Source organism: Molossus molossus, unplaced genomic scaffold, assembly GCF_014108415.1.
Source record: "Molossus molossus isolate mMolMol1 unplaced genomic scaffold, mMolMol1.p scaffold_m16_p_2, whole genome shotgun sequence".
NCBI classification, from domain to species: domain Eukaryota; kingdom Metazoa; phylum Chordata; class Mammalia; order Chiroptera; family Molossidae; genus Molossus; species Molossus molossus.
Genome location: NW_023425355.1, coordinates 122,575,239 through 122,587,524, shown reverse-complemented (window position 1 = coordinate 122,587,524; position 12,286 = coordinate 122,575,239). Strand labels below are relative to the sequence as shown.

General features: G+C 40.2%; 1 protein-coding gene across 1 annotated transcript in view; it reads right to left on the bottom strand.

Annotated features, from left to right (window-relative positions):
• DMD (dystrophin) overlaps window positions 1-12,286 on the bottom strand; it is a 2,326,146-nt gene that overhangs the window by 1,255,364 nt on the left and 1,058,496 nt on the right. Inside the window, exon 43 of the mRNA XM_036270045.1 lies at window positions 1,740-1,912. Within this exon, the coding sequence (XP_036125938.1) occupies window positions 1,740-1,912 (173 nt within the window). The remainder of the gene's footprint in view (window positions 1-1,739; window positions 1,913-12,286) is intronic.

The following is a 12,286-nucleotide window of genomic DNA, read 5'->3' as shown; positions in this document are numbered from 1 at the left end:
ATTTTATTTTTTAATTAATTAATTTATTGTTGTTACAGATGTTTCTCCTTTTCCCCCCACTGATTCCCCCCTCCCCCTCTGTCCCCACCCTGTCCCCAGCTTTGTTGTCCATGTCCATTGTTCATACATACATGCATATAAATTCTGTGGTTTATCTCTCCCCCATCACGTCCTCTTCTGGGGATTGTCAGTCTGTACCCTACTTCCACCTCTCTGGGCCTACCCCGTTCTTCAGACTGTTATGTTCATTATATTCCACAAATAAGTGAGATCATACAATATTTGTCTTTCTCTGTTTGGCTTGTTTCACTTAGGATGACACTTTCCAGGTCCCTCTATATCATCTCAAAGGATAAAAGATCTTTCTTCCATACAGCTGCATAGTACTCCATTGTGTATATGTACCACTGCTTTTTTATCCACTCATCTACTGATGGACACTTGGGCTGTTTCCAGATCTTAGCTATTGTAAATAGTGCTACTACAAACATGGGGGTACATATATTCTTTCTGATTGGTGTTTCAGGATTCTTAGGGTATATTCCTAGAAGTGGGATCACTGGGTCAAATGGAAGTTCAGTTTTTAATTTTTTGAGGTAACACCATAGTGTTTTCCACAGCGGCTGCACCAGTCTGCATTCCCACCAACAGTGTATTAGAGTCTCCTTTTCTCCACACCCTCGCCAACACTTGTTGTTTGATGATTTGTTGATGGCGGCCATTCTGACAGGTGTGAGGTGATACCTCATTGTTTTTTTAAATTTGCATCTCTCTGATGATTAGTGATGTTGAGCATTGAAATGAAATTCTTTTACTTAAGGAAACAACTCTGGATGAAAGATAACTGGAAACAAAATAGGGATGCTCACTGGAAATAACCAAGATTTCTACTAGCAGTAGAAATGTAGTAAACAAAGAACTGAAACAGAAGTATGGATGGTTAAAAATGGACAGATGTGAGATATTGAGGAGGTTCCCTATAACTATTAGAAAATTATTTTATTTTCTCTTTATTAGAAAATTATTTTATTTTCTCTTAGAATATTAAAGAAGACTATCTTGAGACTATAAATTTGAAACAAATTGTTTTTAAGCCATTAGAACTTTATTACCTTTAACCTAAAATTGAAAGAGAAAAAACAACACTACCTTCTTGTAATGTGAGGCTAAAGAATTCATATGAATTTAAAATTTTGGGCCCAAAGCTAGGTATTTGAATTAAGGGAAGCACTAAAAAGTTATTTTAAATCAACCTAACAAATTCCTCGTAGCAAAAAAATAAGTGGGGGGACTTCAGAATGTAATATAATGCCTTCAAAATAGAAACAATAAATGAAAATCAATGTTTTGTTGATAGCTTACATTTTGAACACATCAATCAAAGTAGCAAACTACTATAAATATATAGGATAAAGACTTTATCAAAGATAGACACTTTACATTATACAGTTATTTACATCAACTCAATGAAATGACCAAACCTATTTTGACACTACCTGAATTTTAGCGGACAGTACAGTGCTCTGAAATAATGCTAACTTCAGTACAGAATAATTTCTAGAAGTCAGCTCATTAATATGAACTAATCATCATTTGTTCTTACTCCATTGATGTTTTTCCAATGATAGTGATACTTCTCTCTCTTCCTCCCCACCCCTTTTCCTATGGATAACATTGACATGAACTCTAGAGTTCCCTGAAAATGTGTAGAATCACTTAGTAAAATAAGAGCCACCTACCCTTGGCGGTCCTTGTACATTTGGTTAACTCTTTCCCATTGGAAATCCAGCCGTGAGAGAGCTTCCTGGAGCTTTGCCCTTTCTGCAGGTGTGGCGCTTTGCAAGGCTGCAGTCTTCTTATTGTGGATGATGTCAATCCGACCTGAGATTTGTTGCAGGCGGTGTTTTATATTCTGTGATATTGAAAATTTAAAACAAACCAGAAATGAATTAGCTGTCTAGAGAAAGAGAAAATGGAAAACTTATAAACCCCAGAAGCTACAAACAGTCTTGCAGTTCTTCATTACTGACTTTTTAAAACTGTTATTTTTATTGATTTTAGAGAGAGGAAGGGAGAGGGAGAAGGAGAGAGAGAAAAACATTGATGTGACTCCTGCATGCCCCCTACTGGGGATCCAGCGAGCAACCCAGGCATGTGCCCTGACTGGGAATCAAAGTGGAGACCTTTTGGTACAGGGGTCAATGCTCAACCAGCTGAACCACACTGGCCAGGGCAACGACTGACTTTAAAATCATCAGCCCTGAAGCCCAGTTGTTTCAACATGCTCAAAGTCAATGGGTAATGCACAGTCCTATTCTTGATACAGGTGATCCCGCCCTCCATCTCAAAACCCTTTCTTCATTTGGCTTCTGTAACCTGAACTGTAGATATTCCCTCCACCTTATTGTCTACTGCCTCTCAGTCGCCTTTGCCAAATCCTCCTCCTCGTATTAATCTCTTACTATTGGAGTGCTCTGGCTTAGTTTGACACTTATTTCCTTCTCTATTCACACTCCTCTATTTGTTCCCATGACTGTAAATACCCTTGATAAGACAATTATTCCAAAACTTATATATCCTGCCCCATCCTCAACTCTGAACCCAGACTCACAAATCCAACTTGGATGTCTTAAGAGCATCTCAAGGACAGCCCTCACCAAATTCTGAACTGCATCCTCTTATCCTTCTCTTCCCATGGTCTTACTAATTTCAGTAAATGACATATCAATTAATAGTTATTCAGGTTGACAACCTTGGAATCATTCTTGAACTTCCTTTTTCAACCTCCATCAATGAAGTTGGTAGACAATTCTGTTGCCTCTACTTTCAGAACATGTCCAGAATTGGTGCACTTCTCATTACCTCCTTGATATAGCTCTGATATAAGCTATCATTGTATCCCACCTGGATTATTGCAATAACTACCTAAATGATCCTCTTGCTTCCAGTCATGCCCACTTCCCAGTCAATTCTCCAGATAACAATCAAAGAAATTATTTTTATTTTTTTTCAAGGATTTCCCAAATATTTAATGATGCCTATTCTATGTCATGCTGGTTCTTGTTAGTGATAGACAAGAAGTTCCATTTAAGGTATAATTTTTGCACTAAGAAAGCATATTTCATATCCAACTTTAGCTAGAAATTTTGCTTCCTGATAAAAATAAATTCCAAATTTTGTATAAGTGGCTGAGAATTCTTTGTAGTCTGATACAATAATTCTAGTGCAAAGTATCATATAACATACATGGAAACTGGACAGTAAGTAAAGTAGAGAATATAGACTTATCCAGGGTAGAAATATTTTTTTGGTTCCAAATGGCTGGGAATTTTACCAATTTCTTAGGAAAAGTGAAACTTCAAACCCATACTATACAATAGAGTATATAGGGCATAACCAAATTTAAAATCAACATATAATATTCTATATGTAGTTCTTATGCCATAGAAACCCAGTAAAGAAATTCTTTTAAAACATAAATCATATCATATTGCTCCTCCTCTCAAAACCCTCCAATGGCTCCTCACCAAACACATCATCTTTACCATGACCTAAAAAGCTCTATATGACTTGGTTGTATGCTGCCTACAGTTCTAATCTTATCTTTTCTTAAGTATTTTCCAAGTTCACAATATTTAAGCCTCATTAGCCTCTGCACCCCTGGAGTATGCCAAGCATACTCTTGCTTCAAGTTATCTGTACTTGCTGTTCTCTCTGCCAAAAAATATTCTTTCTCTCCAAGACATTTATATGGCTGGTTCCCTCAAAGAAGCCTTCTCACCTCAAAGAAGCCTTCTCTATCACTCTATTTTTAATAGCAGCCCCAATCACTCTGTACTCTCTGCATTCTTTAGTTTTCTTCATGGCACTTATGACCAACATTAAATTATATATCTATCGGTCTTTCTATACCACTAGACTAGACCCAATGAGTGAAGATATGTTGTCTTGCTTTTTTTTTTTTTTTCAAATCATTATTGTTGGATGTAAAATGTATTACAGATGTTCCACATTTTTCCCCCATTGACCCCCTCCTCCCCACTCCCGCCCCCTCCCACCTTTTCCCACACTATTGTCTGTGTCCATTGGTTATGCATATAAGTTCTTTGGTTTATTTCTTCCCACCCCCCCCCAACCCCTTTCCCTTTGAGGTTTGTCAGTCTAGCAATGAATTTGTGCTTCTTAATCCCTTCACCTTTTTCACCCCTTCCCCCAACCCCCTCCCAACTGGCAACCAACAAAATGTTCTCTGTATCTATGAGAATGTTTCTGTTCTTCCTGTTCATTTTGTTTGTAGATTCCATTGTTGATAGATATGTATTCATTGCCATTTTGTTTGTTCATACATTTTATCTTTTTCTTCAAAAAGACCCTTCATCATTTCATATAATAACGGTTTGGTGGTGATGAACTCCTTTAACTTTTTCTTGTCTGGGAAAGTTTTTATATGTCCATCGATTCTAAATGACAGCTTTGCAGGATAGAGTAATTTTGGTTGTAGGTTCTTGCTTTTCATCACTCTGAATATTTCTTGCCACTCCCTTCTGGCCTGCAAAGTTTCTTTAGAGAAATCAGCTGACAGCCTAATGGGGACTCCCTTGTAGGTAACTAGCTGCCTTTCTCTTGCTGCTTTTAAGATGCTCTCTTTGTCTTGAACCTTTTGCATTTTGATGATGATGTGTCTTGGTGTGGGCCTCTTGGGCTTCATCTTGTTTGGGACTCTCTGTGGTTCCTGGACTTGTATGTTTGTTTCCTTCACCAAGTTAGGAAAGTTTTCTGCCATTATTGTTTCAAACAGGCTTTCATTTCTTGTTCTCGCTCTTCTCCTTCTGGCACCCCCAAGATGCGAATGTTGGCACGCTTGAAGTTGTCCCAGAGGCTCCTTACACTATCCTCATTGTTTTGGATTCCTTTTTCTTTTTGCTGTTCTGATTGGGCATTTTTTGCTTCCTTATATTCCAAATCGATGGTTTGCTCCTTGGATTTACGTACTCTATTATTGAAGCTGTGTAAATTATTCTTTATTTCAGTTAATGCCTCCTTCGATTCTAACTGTGTATCCATGATTTCTAACTGGTCCTTTTTTATGCTCTTGAGGCCCTCCCTAAGTTCACTGAGGTTCTCACTAAGTTCATTGAGCATCCTTATAAGCAGTATTTTGAACTCAGCATCTGTTAGGTTGCTTATTTCCATTTCGCTTAGTTCTTTTCCTGGGGTTTTGTTGTGTTCTTTCATTTGGGACCTGTTTCTTTGACTTCTCATTTTGGCTTGCCTCCCTGAGTTTGTTTCAGTGTATTACTTAATGAGAGGCATGGGGCTCGCTGAGACCAGATGCTGCTCCTTTGAAAGAATTTAGGAAAAACCTGAAGCAGGATCCAAGACAGGCCAATCCTATGGTTAAGCAAGTGGCAACAGCTTGGGTGGGCCTGAAAGTTGGGTGGGGCGGGGCCTCAGGGAGTCAGCAGGGCGGGGCTACCAGTGTGAGCCAGGTTGCTGGAGTCCCAGATATGGCTTCTGTCTGCCGCCCCCGGGAAGGGCTCACCAAAGGAACAAAGGCCTCTGACAGCACGTTTGTCCCCGAGGAAGCGCCCTCTCCAGCCCTCGCTCCAGCCCTCGCTCCAGTGCCAAACAGCTCAGTTCTTCCCTGTGTGTCTCTGGCGCCCTCGCTCCAGTGCCAAACAGCTCAGTTCTTCCCTGTATGACTCTGGTGCCCCTCGAGCTGCCTCCCCTCCAAGCTTAGTGGGAGAGAGTCCAATAAGTTTACGGACGGGCCCTTTAGGGAGCTGCCTGGGGCTCCAGCCGCCAGCTTCCCTGAGCCTCACTCCCCGCTGGTTTTTCCAGCCAGAAGTTATGGGGATTCTCTTCCTGGCACTGGAACCCTGAGCGGGCACCTGGTGTGGGACGGGGACCCCTCAGTCCTCAGGAAGGACCTTCCCATCCGGGGGAACCTCCTGATTTTTATCCGCCACACCAGGCCGCCGCCGCCCCTCCTACCACTCTGGATGTGGCTGCTGCTTTAATTTTGTAGTTGTAGGACTTCCATTCAGCTTGATTTCAGGCGGTTTTGAATGATGGTTGTTCTGTAGTTTAGTTGTAACTTTGATGTGGTTGTGGGAGGACACGACACCGCGTTTACGTACGCCACCATCTTGCCCGGAAGTCCTGTCTTGCTTTCTATTGACTTTTCAGAGCTTGAGCCTGGCAAATGTTCAATACCAATGCATTTTTGCTGAATCAATGAAGAAACCCAAATGCACTCCATACATTAAATGCATAATTTTATATTTTTTATATTTAAGGGGGAAAGATCACAAGCCAAAAATTTATTATGCAATATTTTTTTTAAAAAATACTGTCTTTCCAAAAATATTTGCTAAAAATTACACATTTGGCCAATCTTGCTAGTATGAATCTGTTTATTTTGTTCCTCTGAAGTTTTATAGACAAGTCAATTGAGCAAACATTTATTGAACTCTTCTGTGTAAAAGAAGCAATATAGAGAAAGCAAGGGAGGTAGGTGAAGCACCATTTTATTTGTTTTTTGAGAAGTGTTAAATTGATCTTATTCTGGTAATATGGGAGGCTGTGGTTTACAGAATTAAGGGAAGAATAAAAGTGTAGAAGCCCCAGCTAGATTATAAGAAAGAATGTGATGAGTGGTCTAAGTGGTACTGGATTTTTCTGGAAGATCAGAGAAGGAACAAATCATATATCATATTTGGTCACAAGCTCAGGAAAGAGCTCATGAAGGAAGCGCAATTTGGGGTTGACACAGTTGAGTAGGTGAAGTGGGTGGGACATTATAGTTGGTACGTTATACACATACAGAAACAGGGAACATGAGCCGGCATATTTGGCTGACTTTTTAGAAATGTAGAGAATTAGAAAAAGATGGTTCAGGAAACAGAGGCTACAGATATTTAATGTTGTGCTTTGCAAATTCTAACTGTAATTCAGTAACCAGTAGGAAATTATGACATAAAAATTAGAGAAAATTTCAAATATATATATATATATATATATATATATATATTATTGATTTTTTTTTAGAGAGAGAGGAAGGGAGAGGGAGACAGAGAGAGAAACATCTATGAGAGAGAACATCGACTGGCTGTTTCCTGCATGCCCCCTACTGGGGATAGGGCCCACAACCTGGGCATGTGCCCTGACCGGGAATCAAACCAGTGACCTCTTGGTGCATGGGTCAGTGCTCAACCACTGAGCCACACCAGCCAGGCGAAAATTTCAAATATGTAAAAAGCAGGAAGATATTACAAATAGTCCCCATGAACCTATTCTCCAGTGCCGACTCTGATGAAGCCATGGGCAACCTTGTTTCATTATATTTCCACACATTCACTTCCTCAACTGTGTTATTTTTAAACAAGTTGATATAATATTGTGCTCATAAATACTTCAGCATGTGTTTCCAATAAATATCCACTCTTTTCAAAGTACACGTAATACCATTATCACACCAACAAACTTAACAAAATTCATTAATATAATCAAATATCTAGTTGGTATTGATTACTATACTGAATTGAGAAAGGAGTTTAAAAGGAAGAAGATTCTGAAGAATTCAGTGACGGTGCATTGGGCAAAAAAGGAAAAGGCTTGAAAAACTCCCAGGTTTCTGGCCTGGACATCCAGATAACTGTGGTGTCACTGGGTAAAAGGTAGCAGATAGATGAACAAGTTCCGAGTGCGCACGCATGCTTGTGTGTATGTGTGTGTAAAGAGGTTCCATTTTGGACATAATATTGAGAAGCCTTTGGGGCATCAGACTGTACATATCCAATAGGCAACTGGTATCAGATATGGAGAAAAGAAATGAAACAGCAACCAGCGTTGAGACATGCATATCTTCACCTTTCTGCATGGTCTGGGCTTTCTGAGCAAAGAGTATCGGGAACTGGGTTAAAGGATAACTGGATAGCAAACATACCTCAGAGTATAGACTACTGCATTCCTCCAGAGAGGGTCAGAAACTCATCTCTCCAGAACTCTTGGCTTACATTCCAAGAACAATAGACCTCTACCTTCCCCTCTCCCATGAGATTATTTGTTTCATTCCAGTACTTCCTTCCATAAGCTCTGATATTCATAATTTGGCAAGTTCTCTTCTATATTATGACCCCTGCATGATAAACCTGTGGCCCTCATTGCATTTTCCTACAGGGTTTTGGGGCATGGGCACTGGGACAAATATGTGTGAGTAATGGTATGTTCTCTGACCCAGAGATCTCCTGTTTCCTGTCAGGATAAATAAATATAGATATACAAACTTAAAAAATATCAATAAAAGGAATATTTTTGCCTACTTTCAGGCAACATTGTCTCTGTGTATGAGATAGAGAACAAGCGAAATAGGAGTGTGCAGCTTTCCAGAAAGAAGGCTCTGAAGCAAACCCCACAAGTCAGATTGGCAATAGTAGAGAGGTTATGGGTAGATCTTTTTTTTTTTTTTTTTTTTAATCCTCACCTGAGGACATTTTTCCATTTTTTGTTCAGATAGAGCGGGAGGGAGAGAGAGGAAGAGAGAGAGAGAAACATCGATGTGAAGGGACACATCCAGCGGCTGCCACCCGCACGACCAACCAGGGCCGGGGACAAACTGCAACCGAGGTACGCGCCCTTAGCGGGAACCGAACCCGGGTCTCTCAGGACCGCAGGCCGACGCTCCAACCGCTGAGCCAAACTGGCCAGGGCAGATCTTGGTAGTTTTCCTGCTTCATTCTAAGGCTTCTGACTGTGATGCATGAAGAAGTATCTTGGGGGAGAACTAGCTATAGAAACAGGAGAATATAGATAATGTCAGTTGTAAGGGATAAAAAGCAATGCTCACGGGGGGGACTTAAAAAACAAACAAACAAAAAACAGCAGCTCATTTTCCAGGTCTTGCAAATTAGCTAGAAAAAGAGTAAAATGCAATGGCTATGGGTGATGTGAATTTATTTCAGACAGAGAAGAGCTGTTTATAAAATTCCAAGGCGTTCTCTTCAAGGCCATGTACACCTTGTGATAGGAAGGCTTCATTATTTCTTTTTTGGTAAGCAACTCAGTCTAACTCTGGGGTAAGAGTACTGATCTGACAGTTCAAGTATGACCACAGGAGAGAACGGAGGGCATGCCAACACAGGAATACCCTGTGAGTGTTCCAATATGAAGGAATGCAGGTTAAAACTGTCCTCTACCAGGTGTTACATACAGAACTGTGAGTCACCCGGAATGTTTAATTGCACCAGAGATGGTCAGATTGCTCAGAAAAGGTTTTTAGAGTGAAAGAGTGAGAAAAAAGGTTGCCTAAGGATGAACCTCTGTGGAAAGCAGAGGCAGGGGAAATAGCTAAATATGCCCAAAGAGTCATTCTTATCAGACAAAGAAAGCAAACCAGACAAGTAAAGTAATTCAAAAACAAGGGAAGAAAGAACAGGAAGGAGGGAGGGAGTTGTCAACAAGTCAAACGCAGCTAGGAACAGGAGGGGAAAAGTCAACTTTGGCAATTTAGGAGGTCAATGCTGATCTTATCGAGAGCAATTTCAGCATTTTGAAAGTGTGAAAATATAAATCTGGAGAGGGCAGACTGTCTTCCACTGTCATGTTTTTTTTTTTTTTTGTTTTTCACTACAAAATTGAAAACAGCATAGTACTATACTGCAGTGTGTTTTATTTGACATAAGACACTTTTTTATTGAAGGTTTGCTACTAATAAAAAGATAGCTGATACTAGAACAGAAGCTTTTTAAAGATAGAATGGTGGAATCTAAAGAACAATATAAACAAACAAAACTGACTCATAGATATGGAGAAGAGTTGATGGTTGGCAGAGAAGAGGGAGGATGGGGGACTGGGTGAAATAGGGGAAGGGATTGAGAAGCACAGATTAGTAGTTACAGAATAGTCCCGGGGATGCAAAGCACAGCATAGGAAATATAGTCAATAACACTGTAATAACTATGTGTGGTGGGTACTGGAAATGTCAGGGGGAACGCTTTGTAAAGTATGTGATTGTCTAACCACTATGCTGAACACCTGAAACTAATACAAAATAATATGGAATGTAAGGTGTAATGAAAAATAAATAAATACATTTTAAGATAGGATGGATCTGTTATATGTTAGGAATGTCCTAAAAGTCACTGCAGTCAAGCACGCTTCTTATATTTTCTTTTTATTCACCTGGCAAAATTTCATGACCATCTTCTGATGACTCTGAGCCTGGAGGCTTGGGTGGACTATTTATGGCTATTCCTCTAGGCTGATTAGGTCAGGTGCTAGGAACATGCACCGACATGACATCTTTGCAATGCTTCCGTTAACTCAACTGACCCGGGCAGCGTTATTTCACCACCACGTGCACTGGCACAAGTCCTCATGATGTAAGGCATGGACTCCACCTTAGTGTGGCTGCCAGCCCAAGGGGGAAGATCCAGAACTCAGACCAGTTCTCCACTTGATAGCAAGCAGTCAGCTTACTGACAGGCTGATTACATAAATTCACGTTGCAACAACCAGCCACGTTTGTCTCTATTTTGGGAGTCCGAACACTTACAATGAATGGCTGTAATCTTATATGGGGGTGAAATTCCCAAAAAAAAGGGAATGATGCCTGGCTCATTCACCAGGAGGTCGCCCGTTTGATTCCAGGTCAGGACACATGTCCAGGATGTGGGCCTGATCCCCAGTAGGGGGCATGCAGGAGGCAGCCAATCAATGTTCTCTCTGATCGATGTCTCTATCTCTCTCTCTAAAAATCAATAACAAAATATATATATTTTTTAAATAAGGGAATGAGGATCTTCCCCAGAAGAATAAAAGCAATCTATTTATGGCTTTGGTGTGTGTGTATTTGTGTGTGTACACACACACATACCCGAACACATATTCCTTCTTTGAGGATGTGAGATTGCAAAGCTTCCTGATTTTAACCCAAATCTCTGCAGAGCTCCCAGTTCTCTGGAAAGTAATAGAAATGCTCAGAATCGAGTTATGAACTGTTTTAGCAATGCTGGGAAGCATGTTGCAAAGGCAAGAAAACGTTCTACCTTAAATGAGAAAAGCAAAAACTGGGGCAGGGATGTCATACTCCCTGGATATCTAGATAATAGCTCCTTGGTGCATTCTCAGAGAATGCTGTCAAAATTGGCTGGAGTCTGGGAAATCCTTTTTAAAGCCCCTACACATACTCTTGTCCCTGAGGCATTGCACACAGAAATGTCGTATATGCACCAAAGAAAATTCTGTAGCAGTTTCCATAGTTTAAAGTCAGAGATGAGCTCTTTTATAGCTTTTTACTATTTTAGTTTGTCTAGAAATAAGTGATCTTTACAGCTTCTGACCCTCTAAATATGAAACCGTGATCCCTGTAGTTGCTATGGTGATTTAAAAAAAATCCCTAAGATCACTACAGGATACATTATTTCCATTTCTACCCCTTAATAGTGCCTTACCTTACCTGAAAATATGATGGAGAAATGATGAAATAACCACTTTTTAGTCAACTTCTTAATTTTGCCATAACCCCTGAACTGACCTCCCCTCTATTTGTTAACTGATCTTCCTACCAAAGGAAATTTTAATTGCTGAAAGGTATTTGCACGTGACTTTATAAAACTTAAGCCCTTTAGCCCTAGCCGGTTTTCTCAGTGGTTAGAGCATCAGCCCTCGGACTAAAGAGTCATGGGCTTTATTCCGGTCAAGGGCACCTATCTCGGTTGCAGTTGGGTCCCTGGCCCTGATCAGGGTCGTGTGGGAGGCAACCAGTTGATGTGTGTCTCTCACATTGATGTTTCTCTCTCTCTCTCTCTCTGAAAATAGATGGAAAAATATCCTCGGGTGAGGATATTTTTTAAAAAGTAAGTCCTTAATATGTTTAAATAGCATCCTTGCAACTCTGATTCACAAAATCAAATGAATTCACTCAGATCCTTATTTATACAATTATACAATGCTCATAGAGAAAAAAATTAGTGAAGCAACTTGTGCAACTGAAAGATGAAGTCGGATGTGTAAACTAAGGAGAAACAAAAGAATATGAACTGTGCTGCTTTCATTCACGTTTCTAGTTGCACAGCTTGTTGTTTAAACAAGAACTCATTTATAACAAAGATGATAATGCAAGCCTCAACTTCAAGAAAAATACTATTTTAAAACATGGGTCTCGGACTTCCAGTCAAGATGGCGGCGTAGGTAAATGCGGTATCGTGTCCTCCCACAACCACATCAAAGTTACAACTACACTACAGAACAACCATCATTCAAAACCGCCTGAAATCAAGCTGAA